The 18,864-nt window shown below is 34.6% G+C and overlaps 2 protein-coding genes and 1 pseudogene across 2 annotated transcripts; 1 reads left to right on the top strand and 2 right to left on the bottom strand.

Annotated features, from left to right (window-relative positions):
- The first annotated feature begins 1,212 nt into the window (after nucleotides 1-1,212).
- Nucleotides 1,213-2,157, top strand: LOC113189540 (olfactory receptor 6C6-like). Its single transcript, XM_026398380.1, has one exon. The coding sequence runs from the start codon at nucleotides 1,213-1,215 to the stop codon at nucleotides 2,155-2,157; it is 945 nt and encodes a 314-aa protein (XP_026254165.1).
- Nucleotides 2,158-9,519: 7,362 nt separating this feature from the next.
- Nucleotides 9,520-10,623, bottom strand: LOC144254986 (olfactory receptor 6C6-like; annotated as a pseudogene).
- A 3,486-nt stretch (nucleotides 10,624-14,109) lies between these two features.
- Nucleotides 14,110-15,063, bottom strand: LOC144254959 (olfactory receptor 6C2-like). The gene has a single exon (XM_077799008.1). The coding sequence runs from the start codon at nucleotides 15,061-15,063 to the stop codon at nucleotides 14,110-14,112; it is 954 nt and encodes a 317-aa protein (XP_077655134.1).
- Nucleotides 15,064-18,864: the final 3,801 nt, after the last annotated feature.

The raw sequence follows: 18,864 nt of genomic DNA, 5'->3' as shown, positions 1-18,864 counted from the left end.
GCTTGAAAATCAGAACAGAGCAAAAATGGGAATCTTAGACATAACAATGACAGAAATATGCAATTCTACGAAATTTGTGACCACTTATTAGATGAAGACTGCAGGTGTTCAGTTTTGATTTAAAAATATTAAAACTGCTCACTAATATCTATTTTGGAAAATCACATTATACATGAAATATACCAGTTATTTTTCATATTAGTTTATAAAGGAAAAACAATATTAATATGGAAAGGAAAGCAATATTAATAAAACAAAGGAAAAGAATAAATGTAACACACAATGCTTCAGAAACACATTTCTTTTAAAATCCCACAAATAAAGCATATAATGAAGCAAATGGACATGTTTAATCAAACAGAGGAATAGTATGAGACTAAATAGAATTCCTGTATGTAAAAAAAAAAATAGAAAAAAATTCTCTTCTGCATATTCTAGACAGTTTTGTAAATAATAGGTGGAAGTAAAACAAAGTGCCAAAATTATATAAATACGAAAGAGAATATTTTTCAAAAAGATCATCTAGAAAGAAGACAAAATATTGTTTATTAAAATATATAATTTATATGATTTTATCATTCTTTGTTTTGTTTGTCCTAAACACTGCTAAATGAATATTCTTTTGAGTAAAAAAAATACAAGAATATTGATAATAGTAATCGTATACTCAATGCAGAGAATATTTCAAAAAAAAAAAAAGTAAAATTTTCAACTATTAGAAATCTATAGTATCTTAGTCACTGACCAACACAATAACTACAATATGATCCTGATTTTGAAATATTGCTGATACTCATTCTAAAAAGACAAATTTAGAACACTTTGTGCAGGTATAATGAAAGTAATAGAAAAATGAATTTTAAATAATTAACATATAATTTAATTATATGTACATGTAAGAGGTCATTTAGAAGTAGCAAGTACATATTAACAAAAAATATATACATTATTAAAATTCTGGGGAAATTTTGTTTGGATGTTAAAGAAAGCTGACTAGAAGGAATTTTGAATTAACCTATAACATATAATTTCGTGTCATCTAATATTTTTGGCTAGAAAAAAACTTTCAAAAGCATAAATCTAAGAATGTTTATCTTTTTCTGCTTTGTGTATGTGTGTGTTGTGTGTGTGTGTTCTAATGCACATTTATTTAAATTTTTCTTCTTTTCCTGTACAGATTTGATAAGGTTCACCAAAAAAAAATAAAATAAAATGAAGAACCAATCAATGGAAATAGAGTTCATTCTGTTAGGACTGACAGATGATCCACAAATTCAAATTGTGATTTTTCTGTTTCTATTTCTCAACTACTCATTGAGCCTAATGGGGAACTTAATCATTATCCTTCTCACTCTACTGGATCCTCGCCTCAAGACTCCCATGTATTTCTTTCTCCGTAATTTCTCCTTTTTGGAAGTCATATTCACAACAGTGTGTATTCCCAGATTCTTGATAACCATTGTGAATGGAGACAAAACCATTTCTTATAATAACTGTGTAGCTCAATTATTTTTTTTCCTTTTACTGGGAGTTACAGAGTTTTACCTCCTGGCTGCCATGTCCTATGACCGCTATGTCGCCATCTGCAAACCTCTGCATTACCCAGTCATTATGAACAGCAGAGTGTGCTACTTACTGGTGCTCAGCTCCTGGGCAACTGGATTCTTAATCATCTTTCCCCCTTTGGTCATGGGACTCAAGCTGGATTTCTGTGCTTCCAAAATCATTGATCACTTTATGTGTGAAACATCTCCTATCCTACAGATCTCTTGCACAAACACACATGTCCTTGAAATGATGTCTTTAGTCTTAGCTGTGCTGACACTCGTGATCACATTGGTATTAGTGATTCTCTCTTATGCTTGCATTGTTAGGACCATTCTGAAATTCCCTTCTGCACAGCAAAGGACCAAAGCTTTCTCCACCTGTACTTCCCACATGATTGTGGTCTCCATGACATATGGTAGCTGTATCTTTATGTATATAAAGCCATCGGCAAAAGAAAGAGTGACTGTATCCAAAGGTGTAGCTTTGCTGTATACCTCAGTTGCCCCTTTACTAAATCCCTTCATCTATACTCTAAGGAACCAGCAGGTGAAAGAAGTCTTCTGGGATGTATTACACAAGATTTTGTGTTTTTCAAAAAACAAAATTTAAGAACACGATACAAATTATAAACTTAAAAACTGAAAACCAGTTCCATATATTTGTTATGATCATGTTTTTCTACCTCATCAGTTACTTCAGGAAGGAGATTCTCTTGAAAAGTCTGTATTCCACTGTTCATTTTATTCTTTCTCACAAAGGATTTTGCTCTGCTATGGTAACGTCCTTCAGTTTTTTTTTTTTTTAGGAGTATATTTTTTTTATGTAAATGGACACAACACAATGCCTTTATTTTATGTGGTGCTGAGGATGGAACCCGGGTCCCGCCTGTGCTAGGCGAGTGCTCTACCGCTGAGCCACAATCCCAGCCGCACGTCCTGCAGTTTTAAAATCCAAACTGTAACTAACCTTTCCTTATAAAATATTAGATTCCCCAAAACATGACTTTGAAATTTGCATAAATGTTCCTTGATGGATATAATTAATTCATTCATTCATCATGTTTTGTTCCAGACATTGGGTGGAGTAAAATCCTTAGTTTTAAGAAGTTTTCGTTACCTGAAGGACACATATATATATAAGCCAAATATTGTTGCACAGTGTGTGTAATTAGTTTTATAGTAAAAGTCTACAAAAATATTATGGTGTGGATAAGATGACTTATATGGCATTTAAAAGATGAGGAATATTATTCAGAAAAAAACTAATAACTCTGCTGAAACTAAAAATATGTGTAAGGAAAGAAGACTGAGGTGCAAATAACACAGGGCTATTAGGTAACTATATGCATTTGGAGACAGTAAGACTAATGGTTAGAATAGGGTTTTGAGATATTTAATTTGGTTCAGTAAAAGTTTCACCATACACTCTCTAGAAAATAAAAGTTCATAAGTCATGCACTTTTCTTGCCTTAGTTTCTCCATATGTAATGCAAGAGAAATAAAAGCCATTCCTCTCATTCAGTAAAAATATTCTGTTTGAGTTGCTCTTTGAAGGATAACATTTAAGTCTGTGAAGAATTCAAGAATACGCTATTTGATATGCTGATGCAGGTAAAGGCAACACTAAAGAGGTGCAGTAAGGTGCAATGAGGCTTCAGAGGCTGAGGCAGTAGAATCAAGAGTTCAAAGCCAGCCTCAGCAAAAGCAGGGCATTAAGCAACTCAGTGAGACCTATGGGGATGTGGCTCAGTGGTCAAGTGCCCCTGAGTTCAATCCCTTGAACAACAAAAAAAAAAAAAAAAAAAACAGAAGAAGAAAAAGAAATCAAAGAGATGGAAAGGTTAAAACCTACAGGAACCTATTAGCCAGAATACTGTTTTGGAATTATACCTAATGAATCAGTAATTTTCAAATACCTTTATAGTGATTACCTAGGTAGATTTAAATTTTAACTTATTTTTTGTTTTCAATTGATGCATAAAATTTGTATATATTTATGGTATACAGTGTAATATTCAATAAATGTAATATTCAATAAATAAATAAATACTCAAATCAGGATATTTACTATATAGATGACCTCATATATTCACCAGTTTTTTTTATGTACCAATTTTTATTCCTAGGGCTTCATAAGGGAAACGTCATACATAGTCAATACATCATATATTAAATAAGCACCTCCCATTATTTTGAGGTCATAGACTTTCTTAACATTTTCAACTAAAGTCATTGAAAGAGTATGTAAAAAGGAAATTTCAATATTCACTTCTTTTATTTTAGGGAGTTTGCTTTTGAAATGAAATTGAGCACGGATGTCTTAGAATGAGGAGGACAAAGAAGAGATCATTGCTTTAACCTCTATAATTTTTGAGGCTTTTGATATAGAATTGATAGTGAGTCTAGCATATAGGTTATAGAGTGAGAAACAATTATACCCACTATATAATACAATTATATCCATTTTATTATTTTCCCAAATTAAAAGTTTAATTGTTTAATTCACAAAATAAAAGTTTAAATGTCTAATTCTTTTTTCCTAAAAATACTTAAATTTTTAGTGAAAATAATCAAATAGATATAATTGGGTTTAATTTACCATTTCTACTCCCTAAAAATATACATTAAATTATTTTAAAAAAGTTTTTTATAATCATCTAATAAATCTTTTGAAGCACACAGAAATTACCTAAATGAGAAGTTATCCAAAGAACCAGATCCCTCAATCAAATAAGGACTTGGGTGAACCATGTAAAAAATAAACCAAGAAGAAAAAAGATAAAAATATTTTAGGATACTTTAGTATTGTTTTAATTATTTTCTGCTGCATTTATGACTTGATAAATATTAAGTTATTGTTTGGATTCTAATTATTCATTTCTTTTCATTTTTCACATCTTTAACTCATTCTCTTAGCCCAAAGGAAAATGTCACATTGTCTTCCCCTCAACCTTGCACATTCTTTTTCCTTACAAGCTCTCCCAAATCCCTTTCTGAAGTCAAAGTTTCCTAGGGTGCAGGTTTATTGTAATAAACAACTATGGAAGCAATACTTTAGAAACATTTGCATAATTTTATACACATGTATATATTATTGTATTTTATGGTGATTTAAAATCCTTTGGGTATATCTAAGGAGTATGTCAATGGTGGTTCTATTCCTAGTTTTTTGAGGAATCTCCATACTGCTTTCCATATTGGCTGCACCAATTTGCAGTGCCACCAACAATGCATGAGTGTTCCCTTTTCCCCACATCCTTACCAAGAATGACCGTGGTGGTATGTTGATAGGACCCTTTTTAAGTCTTCAATTTGCCTTAGAATCTTTACTGATTGGTTTATGTTCAAGGCCTGAATTCCATATGGGAGGGGGGGTGGAAATCCCTGTTCTGCTCTTGTGGTTTGTGTGGCCCACTTGGAATCAGGATAAGACACCCTGTTATCTAGAGAAAGCTGACTGCACATACAGTCTGCCTGAGAAAGCTGATTTTATCTCCTTCTGTGACTTTGTCCCTGTGACCTCCCATTATTCCTGCTTATTCCTATTTATCCCACCCATTACTAACAATACCTTACTGGCCTAAAGAAGATCCTTAGATTTCTAGTAGTTGAAACTTTTAAATTCCTTATGGTTAGTGGACTTTGGATTCTTTAGGTAAGGAATAAGCAGAAGAAAACTTATTAATAAAAAAAAAAACTCCTGCCCCTCTAAATACTTAGAATTCTCTATCATATATTTTAGTATCCAAATATATATTTTTTGTACTATGACATTTTATTTTATAGACCTCACTCTACTGTTATTCAATTTCCAGAAGCTTGTCCATTTTGTCAAGTCTGATACAAGTTCTTGGGCAGTTGTTTGGTGGGGTAATGAATGAATGAATGAATGAGCAGTTTTCATCCCAGGATTTGTGAATCAATGACTGAGAAGAATTTGTCCTAGAAGATCTTGGAGTAGAGATATTGCTCTACGTGGAACACATATAGATCTTAAAACTTAGACCTGTTTTAGCTTGACAAAATTGAATTGCTTTAATAGTAAAATATTTTCTTATGTTTGTTGCTCTTTTTCCTGATTCTTCCCTGCATCAGAAATCATCTACTATGCCCTGTAAAACCAACCAGGACATCAACATGAATAGCTTTCATGGATTTAAGCATTCTTAATGGCCAGGAACTTCAAACAGCCCTATATGATGGGGAAAACTTAATTAGTATTTCTCATCCCTCCCTACCTGTCCACAACACTGACATCACTTTTTTTTTTTGGGGGGGGGTACTGGGGAATGAACTCAAGGGCACTGGACCACTAAGCCACATCCCCAATCCTATTTTGTATTTTGTTTAGAGACAAGGTCTCACTGAGTTGCTTAGCACATCACTTTTGCTGAGGCTGTCTTTGAACTTGCAATCCTTCTGTCTCAGCTTCCCAAGCTTCTGGGATTATAGGCATGTGCCACTGCACCAGCAATACCACACTTTGAGTCCAGCCAGTGATAGAAGCAGTGATTTGCACTCCTGACCATGGTTTTGGTTTTCATACAATCTACATTGAGTTATATGTAGCTGAGTCAACCTCACACATGACCTTCCTAGTCATTATCTAAGAGCAGATGACCAACTAGGAGGCCACTTCTCAGAGTTTCCTTCTCAGTATGGTATGTTAAAGCCATGAGAGGACTTTGTGCAAAACTTGAAAGTGGAAAGAGAAGCAAAGGTTATTTTTCTCCAAAAGGGTTTGAAGTCAGACTGATGAGTTAACATGACACCCAGAGTACCTTCTAATTAAGTGTTTTAGAATTACCTAATTTGCTGATAAGGTTTTGAAAAGTGGAGCCAGAATTAGATAGGCATTTAGTATAGATAGGTAAATCAAGTCAGGTTGGATCAAGGAGGACAATTTGAGTAAGTCTGGAAGTTGGAGAGGGATTGAAATGCTAATGCCTTCAGAGCCCTTTCTACACCCTTATCAAGATAACCTGCCCCTGCTACAACCTGTGGCTAAGGTAACTTGTCTCAGGGGTTGTCCCTCCCTACAGGAAATTGTTAATCACATCCCCTTCCAGCCCAGATCATCCCACTTTGGCTCCTCCAGCCCATCTGCTGAAGGTATTCTGACCATGGAAATAGGAAAGCCTCTGTCCCCGGGTGAGCAGATGCCCTGGGAGTAACTGGTGTCCTGATTCCCAGGATTGGAATGCCCAGCAGTTCCCCACTGAGGCTATTAAGATAACTATGCAGAGGCACTACCTGGTTTCCATAGTAACATCCTTGGATGTGAGAGACTCTGTGTTTGTATTAATCTGGACCTTATCTCAGTTAAGTAGCATTAGGGTTAAAGGAATACTTGTTAGAGTGTAGGGTAATATGGGTAATATGTAATCTTTTTTTGAGTTAATAAACTTGGCAGGAGGGAGGAGCAGAAAGCGAACACCTCTTTCTCACTTCTTCTCTCCACTCTACTCTACCTTGTCTGCCTGCTTCTACTTTGCCTGTGTCCCTTCACAGGTTTTCTTCACAGGTGTTATTTATAATCTTCTTCTCACCTTTTGCCATCCCACTGAACATCACAGGGCCTAATCTTGAAAGCAGGAAAGAAAGAGATATGCACAGGAAGAGAGCAGGAGACAAAGGAACCCTAAAACCTATATTAAAAAAAAAAAGAGCACCTTCACCTCTGAGGATACCAGGATACCAGCTATGGCCTCCTTCTCCCTCCCAGGGGAAGCCTATGTCACTGCTTTTTAAATAAACCCTCCTTTATATTCTTGCCTCTGTGTGCTTCTCTAATGTTATACTTCAACATGTGGGGAAACAGAACTCATCACTAGTAACTAGCAGTATCCAAAGCACTCTCACAGAAATTATAGAAATTCATTGCCATTTCCCATTCACACTTCCTGCACCTTCTCTGCAGGCCTCCAACTGAAGCCAGATTTAAAGTTAGGTAGTCAGTGTAGTTAGGTAAATAGGGTCTAATATCGAGTAAGATCCAAAATGGAGGCCATGTTGAGAATGAATTCCGGGAAAAGCTGAACAACTCTTGGAATGTTAATGAAGTCCTGGAAACTCAGGACAACTCATGGGATGTTAATGTCCCCAAGGCCCAGAGCCCATCCCAAAGAAGTGTTAATAAAACAGCTCCCAGCAAACTTGAAGATGCTGACTCAAAAGTCCTTCCTGCCCAGATTACTTCTTTGGCCCACCTGTGTCCCACCCTTTGGGTCTTCCCACCTACATTCCATCACTGAAAGAACTATAAAAAGGGGAACACATTCGCCCTTCAATGGATTCCACCTCTTGGGTCCCCTTCTTCCTCCAGGAGAAGTCTTTTGTGCTGTCCTTTAATAAAGCCTCTACTTTCCACTCTGACCTTGCCTGGGCATGCTTCTCTGGTGTTATTCTTCAACATTGGGGAAGCAAGGACTCGTCACTGGTCAACAGCGGTAACACAATCTGAAATCTTCAGTATTAGTTTTCTCAACATTCTCTCATCAACACTCAAAGTTTGGCTTTTGGCTACCTCAGGTCTTGAAAAGCAAGTAGAGTCTTGGAGTCTGTCAAATTATAAAAACAAATAACCTAGGGCTGGGGATGTGGCTCGAGCGGTGGCGTGCTCACCTGGCATGCGTGCGGCCCGGGTTCGATCCTCAGCACCACATACAAACAAAGATGTTGTGTCCGCCAATAACTAGAAAATAAATATTAAAAATTCTCTCTCTCTCTCTCCTCTTTCACTCTCTCTTAAAAAAATAATGTAGGTGTTTTTTTTTTCTTTGCTGAAGTGAGCTCATAAAGAGAGGAATAAAATGTGGAATGTATTCCTCTAAAGGCATCCTTCTTCTTTTCCCTGAGGGATAATTTCTTAAGCATCTCTTCCTGGATGATGGGAATGGAGGAATGGACTCAGCAATAACATGAGAACAGCCCATTCCTATTAACTCCACTTTGACATACTTCATTTCAAAAGAACATGGAAGGATAGTTTTCAGAGATTGGTGTTTCAATTTACCCACTTCCCACACCAAAGAAAATGATTCACTTTTGTGGAGAGATCCCTCAGAGAATAAAATACCAAAGTATTGGAATACGGGAGGAAAAATGGGCTATTTCCAAAGTATAGGAGACATGCTGCTAAATCACAACAGCATACAGAAGGAGCTATGGATGCTTGCAATAGCATGCGTGAACTTTGCTATGTTGAACAAAAGAAGTCAGACATGAAATTCAAACAGTGCAGGGTTTTTTATATGAAATTTTAGAACACGCATGACTAATCTGCAGTGACTAAAGATCATCAGTGTATACTTTGATTCAATGTGATGAGGTGTTTTTATACACATGCCTCAAATATATAAATATTTTCCGAAGCCAAGATATAAATGAATTGTAGGTTGAATTTCTTTCATGAGTTAGTATCATCTGTAGTGTTCAGAGACTGTAAATTTAGAACCAAAGCCTGGTGTTCAATTATTTTTACCACTAATGACATCTATTTATGTTTACAAATAACTTATTTGTAATTATTATGATTCCACAGGAGAAACTTTTTCAGTGGAATATACATTCTGCTCATGTGTTGTAGCTCTCATTGCAACACCCTTGAATTTTTTTTCCTTATTCATCTTTCAAGATTCATTGTAAGTGATGATTCTTCTTGAAAGATTACTTTGCACTTTAAAATTACTTAGATTTTCTACTTTTTCTATCACAACATCAATTACTTTATATAAGTCATCATATTTTGTGTATCTATCAATTTTAGCAATGTAAAATACTTAAGAGTGGATGCAATTCTTAGCAATTAATATATGTATCAAATATTTAACTAACTATGTCTAGCAAGTTTGCAAAAAGCATTCAGTATATAAAGCAGCCCTTTATGAGAATAGACATTTCTAGGTAAAGTTAGAATTTTATATTCTGGATTGAGAAAGGCAGTTTATTCCCAGAGATTAGGAAGATCCACTCAGAAAGAAGAGGGGAGAGGTGCAGATAGACAGAGCAAACTTAATAAGATATAAATAGTCAAGGGAAAAAATGGCAGAGAGCCAAAGTAATGCAATAGATAACCATATTGAGTTTTCTCATTCATGTTCCTAAGAATGTTATTTATGTCTAACTCTGTCTTCTTGTTTTGAAAAGAACAAAACCCATGGAGCATATGCTGGAGAGCTTCTCTCACCTGCCGGTTCCTCAGGGTGTAAATGAAAGGGTCGAGTAAAGGGGCAATAGAGGTATTGAGCACTGCTACACCTTTAGTTAAAGTCACCTTTTTTCTTTTTTTGCTGATGGCTTCATATACATAAAGATACAGCTCCCATAAGTGATAAAGACAACTACCATATGTGAGGAGCAGGTGGAAAAAGCCTCATTCTTTGTTGACCAGAAGGGAATTTGAGAATGGTTTTGATGATGAATGTGTAGGAGAGGACCACTAAAAACAATGTGAGGGCAAGTGTCATCACAGCTAAAACAAAAGCCATCAATTCTATGAAACGTGTATCTGTACAAGAGATTTGCAGGACAGGAGAAATGTCACACCAGAAATGATCAATCACTTTGGAAGCACAGAAATCCAGTTTGAGTCCCAAGAGCAAAGGAGGAAAGATGATTAAGAATCTAGGTGCCCAGGAGCTGAGCACCAGTTGGTAGCACACTGTGCTGTTCACAATGACTGGGTAATGCAGAGGTTTGCAGATGGCGACATAGCGGTCATAGGACATGGCAGCCAGGAGGTAAAACTCTGTAGCCCTTAATAGGAAAAAACAAAAGAAGAATTGAGTTGCACAATCATTGTAGGAAACTGTTCTGTCTCCAGTGAGAATGCTTATCAGGAACTGTGGGATACGGACTGTTGTAAACAAAACTTCTAAGAAGGAAAAATTTCGGAGGAAGAAATATGTAGGAGTCTTGAGGCAGGGATCCAGCAGGGAGAGGAGGATGATGACTAAGTTTCCCATCAGGCTCAAGATATAGTTGAAAAATAGAAAGAGGAAAATCATAATCTATAGCAGAGGGTCATCTGTAATCCTAGCAAAATGAACTCTATCTCCACTGATTATTTCTTCATTTCTCTTTTGTCCTATAAAATTTACAGAAAATAAAAACTAGTATCACAAGAAATTATGTCTTCCTTTTCAGCTATATAAAGTTCCATTTTCAGAAACTTACTGATTCACAAGTATTTCTCAAATAGCTTAGAGATCATCACAATGGAAATAACTTCCACTCCACTCATCATCTTTATTAGAATACTGAGAAATCCTTCCCTTGTCCAAATCGAAGTAGGTCCTACTTACGAGTTTATAGGACACTTCATTTGAAATGTAGCTCCTCAGTTTGATTCATGTTAATCTATGACCAATCTTTCAAATGTTTTATCATAATAGGCTGTTCTAATATTTAATTTGTTTGTTTCTTTGTTTATTCGTTTGTTTTGAACCAAGAATTGAACTCAGGGTCACTTAACCACAGAGCCTCACCCCCAGGCCTTTCCTGTATTTTATTTAGACACAGGGTCTCACTGAGTTGCTTAGGGCTTCACTAAGTTACCGAGGCTGGCTTGGAATTGAGGTCTTCCTATTTCAACTTCCTAAGCCAATGGAATTATAGGCATGCATCATCACACCTAGCTTGATATATTTTTTTTTAATTTAGCTAATATTTCAAACTAATTGTCATTCAAGTGATACAATGGTTATAAGAAATAGTTTTCTTCCCAGTATCCATAATACATAAAAATTAAGGGATACATGTGATAGTATAGGAAATTTATAAAAAGGAAAAAATATATGAGTTTCTGGTGAGCATTCAGCAGGTGAGTGCAGGAATGATCAGATCAAAGCAGTGCTTAAATAATTGAGAAACAGGAAGATAAATAACACAATTTTCAAATGTGGGTCATCATTTGAACCCACTATGATGAACACTGTCACTACTTTATGGTTTTCCATTACCATCCTCTGTCTTTTATCAGGTCTAAATGATGAGGGTTAGGGAGAATCTCTATCTAATAAGAGTGATAGCCAGTGCTTAAATTAGAGCTAGCAAAATTATGTTTCAGGTAGAGTTATGCAATGCTCATTCATGTTTTACAGGTAGTGTGCTGCTAAGAAAAATAGTTTGTATTTCCAGAATACCTTGACGGTAAAATTAAAACTTCATATATTCTAGCAAATTTATAAATGTAGTAGTATTATTTTATGAATATTTGGAAGATCCATAAAGTTTGAATAATGTACCTTTTTATATAATATATAAGAGTTGAGATTGCCGCAGTCTGGCTGGGCACAAATCACGAGCCACTGGATCAGGAACAAACTTTATTTCTGAACTCCACCAGCACACTCCACACACACTCCCTGGGAAATCTCCCGAACACCATAGGGCTCCTCCAGGAACCACCAACCACCAACTGGAACTCCCACCACCGGAACTTCACCAACCAACACGAACTCTTCAGGAATCCCTGCAAGAGCTCAACGGGAACTCAACAGGAACATTGCGAGAACTCAAAAGTCATCATCTTAATGGCTCGATGGCGTCACCTCTCAACACTACTTCTGGCAAAAATGCCATGCGTCATCCCGACTCGGCTGTGGCCCTTAACATGAGATGGTATATATAAATTCATATATTTGCATTATAATTTAGATACAAATGCAGGATTGCAAAAATACTGAGTTCTTGCAGGCCTTTTTTTGATGATATAATCTCTGATGATTATGTATAGTCTTCATATAGAAGAACAAACTGAGCTTCTGTTCATGGAGCAGTAACTACCCCTAGTCAGCCAGCACTAATTATTTATAATGCTAGTAATGAACATGTACACCATCTGAAAACACGGTCTGTTGGGCTTTTGCTACTTTTCTATGATTGAATGGAATTATATTTCCCCAGGAGATCCATGTATAACTAAAAAACATATTTTTAAAAATGCATGCTATACTGTAGTCATGGGATCCTTTTACAATTATTTTTTTCATGTCATAAAAATAAATATTTTCCTTTCTTGGTAGGGATTGTGAGCCTATTATTCAATATATTTGAAAATTATGTATTCAGTATCACTTATTTACTAGGTTTTATATACACTCACATGGACATGAAAAATAAAGCATTTGTATTTATGGCAGATATTAAATGTACAATATAAACAAAACTTAAGGAATATTGGTGCACAGCAGGGAGACCTCTGGTCAGTAGAGCAGACAGGAGAGACAATTCCTCTAGACTTGGTTTGTAGGCTGTGTGGTGGGGACAGGAAGAACAGTTATGTTTAAATGGATAACATTTAAGTTGAGAGATAAATAAAGAATAAAATTTAGAAGAAGAGGAAAAGAACTTTTTGTTTTTAAACAGAGACAACAGTAAGTGTAAAGCCTTTGTGATGCCAGGAGACTCCAATGATAACAACCTAGCCTGCATCCCAGAGACAGGAGAAAATTCAATGTGAAAAGTTATTTAATAATTGTGTGAACTCTTTTGAAAGAAATTAATAGGCATTTTGTGTTCAAATTCATAAGATTTTTTAGGGCATAAAAAAGTTTATTACTTTATGATCATTTATTTGAACTGACTTTTAATAAATTATCTGAGATTCCACATATATTGCTGACTTGTTCTTGTTTCTATTAAAATGATGTTTCCATTATATGCAAAAGTTTATTGCTTTATTTAGCTACATTTGACTTAAAATATTCATATTCCATTTTTGCATTTGAATGTTTTCTCCATTCTTAGTAACTTAATTCTAAAGCTGTAGTTAACATTTTGACATTGTAATTATAATTTCAAATCCTACTAGAAAAGAACTTTTTTCTCATCTTAATTATTAGTCTCTATAATTTATGAATATTTTAATTTTAAAATTTCAGCATTTTATATGTATGTAAATATTACATACATAGTAATAAACTTTAGGATCCTAAATATCAAATCTACTTTTATTTAAAACACATTTATTTGGATATACATTTATTTTAATTTTCTTTATTTTTTAATTATATCATGTCCTTTATTGATAATGGTGATTTAAAAAAAAATTTTAGTTATAGAGGATTATTAGTGAACTAAATAAATTGAAGGATATTATAATTTTTTTTTCTTTTTGGGTACCAAGAGCTAGGTACTCAAAAAAAAATTTTTAAAACCATCTAGCATCATTTAGAGTGGAAGAGATACTGAGAAATCTATATGAATGATTTTCTTAGAAGTACAAATGCATACAAGCTAAGCTATTTATTTCCTTGTTGGGTTTTGCTTTTGTCTTATTTTGTTTTATTTTTTCTTTCTTTCTTTCTATTCCCCCCTAGATTAAAAGTAATGAACCAGGTTTACATGAACTCCAAAAACACTATCATTTCTTTAGATTGAGAACTTAGCTTGAAAAAGGTTTATTTGAAGGGGGATTAAAGGACTGAATTTATGTTTTGGAGACTGTATGTTCTGGGTGCAAGAAATGTTTGAGAAGATTTACCTGAATAGAAATCAGATCAAGCAGATTTAAACAGATGTGGTGTTTAATGGTTTGTGCTTAGTTAATATTTTATTTCTATATTTGACCACATTCTTTCCTCTTTGAGATTAAAGCAAGTTTTTTTAAGGAATCACTGAAAGCTTGTCTCACCTGTTTGTTTCTCAGAGTGTAAATGAATGGGTTCAGCATGGGAGCAATGGATGTCATTAGCACTGTCACAACCTTATTGATAGCTACAGATTCCTTTGCTGAAGGTTTGACATAGATGAAGATACAGCTTCCATAGGTGATGGATACCACAATCATGTGAGAAGAACAAGTGGAAAAGGCCCTTTTTCTTTGCTGGGCAGAGGGGAATCCTAGAATAGTCTTGATGATGTATATGTAGGACAGAACAACGCACACAAGGGTCAGAATGAAGGTCAGCACAGCACAAACAATCACTAACTGCTCTATGAGCCATGTGTCCGAGCATGAAATCTTCAAGATAGGAGATGCATCACAGAAAAAATAATCAATAACATTTGAATCACAAAATTTCAAATTTAGGAAGAGAGTAAGTGGTGGGAGTATTATCAACAAACCAGCCATCCAACAGCAGAGGACAAGCTTCCTGCAGACTCTGTGGCTCATGATGGTGACATAATGCAGGGGTTTGCAGATGGCCACGTAGCGATCATAGGACATGATGGCCAGAAGAAAAAATTCTATTACTCCAAAGATGTCAGTAAAAAACACTTGAACGACACAAATATTATAAGTAATGGACCTGTCACCGGTTACTATGTTGTACAAATATCTAGGGATACAAGCAGATGTAAATGAAATTTCTAATAGGGCAAAATTTTGTAGGAAAAAGTACATGGGTGTTTTAAGGTGGGGGTCCAATAAAGTAAGGGATATGATGGTCAGATTCCCAGTTATACTCAACATGTAAGTGAGAAATAGAAATGCAAAAATTGGAATCTGAAGTTGAGGGTCATCTGTTAGTCCCAACAGAATGAAAGTTGTTATTGTATAGTTTTTCATCACTAACTACTTTTATTTAGTCAATCTTCATGTAAAATTTAGAGCTATTTTATTTAACAAGAGTAACATGAAAGCCAGACAGATATAGTCACTACTAGAGACAGAAAACTAATGCACATGTAGTTTCTTCTGTAAGTTGTAATTGATGTTGTCAATACCCTGATAGGCGTGACTACTCCTTTTATTTTATATTAGTAATCTATATCCAACTGGATTGTTCCATGTTGTTGGCTTTGGCTCACAATGTCTTGTGATTCAATAAAATTATGAATTCTTTTTATCTCTAAGATTTCTTCTGTATTTTAAAATGGATATTTAAATGTAAGTTTTTTTCCAGCCTTTTCATAGAATATTTGATCCTTGTCAAAATGTAAATGTATAGCATCTCATCTGGACTCCATGCATAGGTTTGTCAGTCCACTATGACTTGCATTTCATGTTTTGCCAGCTATGATCAAGCCTGTATATATGTAGTTTGTTTTGTGTTTTAAAATGTAACTGCCACATTGTTGGATCACTCCTTTGATTCTCCTTACATTTCTCTGATTGTGTGTAATTTATATGCAGTAATCCTCTGGGGTGCACATGTGACTACAAATGAAGAAATGTTTGATCCAAGGATATACAGCTGGAAAAATAAAACATATTACTTACATACTTTCAGTCTGTTAATGATGAAAAATACTCTAACAATTTGATAACACTAGAGTCAAGTACAAAATCAAATTCCAAATACTAAATAAGCTCTCCACAGTCTGCCTGTGTACATCTCTTATTGTGATTTTCAGTTTCAGCATCTGCTCTATTGGACAGACTTCTAAAAATCTGCAGTCTGTGTTAATTGCTCATTTTTGCTCCTGTGACAAGCAATTTTAACTTGGCTTTAGCATTTCCCATGAGAAACTAAGTTTGTTGAAATTAGAATGTTATATTTTTTTGCTTAAACTAGGATATCTACCCAAACTAACACAATCCTAGATTTATGATTAGTGTGTTTAAGAAATATTGTATGAATACATACATATCTATATAATTTGCCTACAAGTTCAAAGCTAGCTTCAGTTCTATTTGGGTTTCATCTTGAAATTACTTTGTCACTGAAATTAATTACTTAAATTTCATATGAGCCTGTATTTGACATTTATTTTCTTTGCTAGTGAATAAAGTCATACCATGAAAGTATCACTCCTGTGCTTATGTTGTTAACTTCCATGCCAACCAAAATGTCCGCTGGTGTCTCTTCCTTGTTTTAGCTCTTCAACAGATATCTTTGTTATATTTTTGCTTTCTTGAAGAATCTGTCAGTAATGTATTCAAACCAAAAGTCAAGAAATTTGCATATCTGAATATACAATTTTACATGCCAGTCATCTTAAAATGAGTATTTTAAAATGAGTATTTTTACATCTCAATAAGTTCAATGAACTCTAATTTCAAACCATTTAATTTCTGTTATCAGTTTATAAACTTCTCTTTAGTTTTATAAAATTCTTATTATTTCAAAATTTCACCTATGTTAAAATAAATTTATGAATATACCACAAATTTTAAACCAATTCCTAACATGATATTATACATTCATTTCTTTTCTACAACTGTTAAGATGTCTGAAAAAAGCATGTTTAGAAACATTGCACAATTTTATAGTTATCAGAAATGTAATTCCAAAGAATATATATTTGCATGTGTATACACACAAATTCACACACACACACACACACACACACACATACATACACAACCTTTGTTGTATCATCTATAAACTTCATAGCACTTATTTCCTTTAACTCACATGTGACTGTTATAGTTCCAACACTCAAATCACTGTACCTTATGGTAGGTCTTTTTGAAAAAATTATTGACATCTTTAGTTGGCATGGGTGTTGATCACATTTGCTTTAATTTGTACAATTATACCATGGAAAAATCTTCTGTTCAGTTTATGTTTAAGGATTTCATCATTGTATTCTACAAAGATTTCTTTTTCCCCTAGACTTTCCACTTAAGCCTCTCCAATGAATATTTTAATAATATTTCAAAATAAGAGTTAATGAATTTTAAATTCTTGAATCAGTTTTTCTGTAGGTTTTCCTCAGCTGTCACACAATTTTATTACCATACTCAGATTAATATCTCCAGTGTTTATCTTATGTAGATAAACAGGAACCACCACCCCCCATTTTCCTAACAAAACTCAATAAGCATATTATGTGAATGCCATTTCTTCTTTAAAATAGTCACTTTTTCAAGAGATCAGGGTGGATCACCTCTTCTTTATATGACCAGTTACTGCAGTTAAATTCTAAGTTTTATTGTACCACCATTGGGAAGGAGAGAGAATAATTTCTTGAAGACTTCTGACATTCCTAGGAACTATGGGACACAATAACTACAATGAATAATTTCATTGAAGGGAAGGATGCTCTTTTCATCTTACTTCTGTTTCTAAACCATTTTTTTTTCAACCCAGTTGATCCTAAAGGTGAGAGGGGAGGGGACTGGAGGGAGGGATAGGAGGGGAGCAGAATAAAACAGACACTAGTATTGCTGTATGTATATATGTGGCCATATAACCAATGTGATCCTACAACCTGTACACGTAGAAAAATGAGAATTCATACCCCATTTGAATCAAATATTTGATATGTCAAGATCATTGTATTGTCATGAGCAACTAATAAAAAAAAAGGTATTACATGGTAGCAGGCCCTTTTCTGAACCCTCTGCATCTTAGCCTTTTCCCCAAAAAATGTCCCTTACTTATTCCCTTCATTAATACAGCTTGCTTTTAAGAGGCAAAGTTTAGGAAAATTGTTACAACTGTCAAAGATTTTTATATTTGGAAAAGCGCAGGGATAACTAATTTGTCAATATCAGATAAACAGTCACATTGGATAGCTTTAGTGCAGATACTAATTTTTTTTCCCTTTAAAGAGGAAAGTTAGGGTATGAAAATAATAACATCTCCCCATCTATAAATTCACATTATTGTTACAAAACAACAAAATTCAGCATTCCAAAAGACAACCCAATAAAATCTGTGGATCTTTATATAATAATTCAAATAACTAATCACATACAATTTTGTTAAATCATGTCAGAATAAAAATATATTCACATATTGAGGCTAAAGGAATTCAATATTAAAGCCTCAATATGTAAATTCAATTGGCTTCTTCAAGAAAATCATTATACAGATTTATAAAAGATTAAATGAACTAGCCATTGTACTTACTCTTTTGAGACTTAACAATAGCTTGAACTGATTCTTTAACAAGAGTGATAATGCCTAATTTGATGAAGATCACCTAACAGCAAAAGTTTATGAGTGATTTTCTTGACTTGGTATAGGGCCCACCCTTATTTTCTATGATTGTTGCTTGGAGAAATCCTAGAATTCTTCACATTTATTTGTACTAGGGATTGAACTTACAGGCACTTAAACACAGAGCCACCTCTACAGCCCTTTTTTATATTTTATTTTGAGACAGGGTCTCACTAAGTTTCTTAAGACCTCAATAAGTTGCTGAGGCTGGCAACTTGCGATCCTCCTGTCTCAGCCTCTGAGGCTGTAGGTGGCTCTGTGTTTAAGTGCCCGTAAGTTCAATCCCTAGTACAAATAAATAAATGACTGTGTCCTTGGTGACCCACATTCAAACATTACTAATGAGACTTCTTTGTAATGAACTTGGGCAAAAATCCTGAAAGATGCTTCAGTGGGGGCAGTGTCCTCAGGGACACAAAGATGCAATCACAGCCACAGTTGCAGGTCAAGATACAATAGTAGAAAAACAGGGGTCA

This window comes from Urocitellus parryii, chromosome 5, assembly GCF_045843805.1.
Source record: "Urocitellus parryii isolate mUroPar1 chromosome 5, mUroPar1.hap1, whole genome shotgun sequence".
Classification (NCBI taxonomy): Eukaryota; Metazoa; Chordata; class Mammalia; order Rodentia; family Sciuridae; genus Urocitellus; species Urocitellus parryii.
This window is presented reverse-complemented; position numbering and strand designations above follow the sequence as displayed.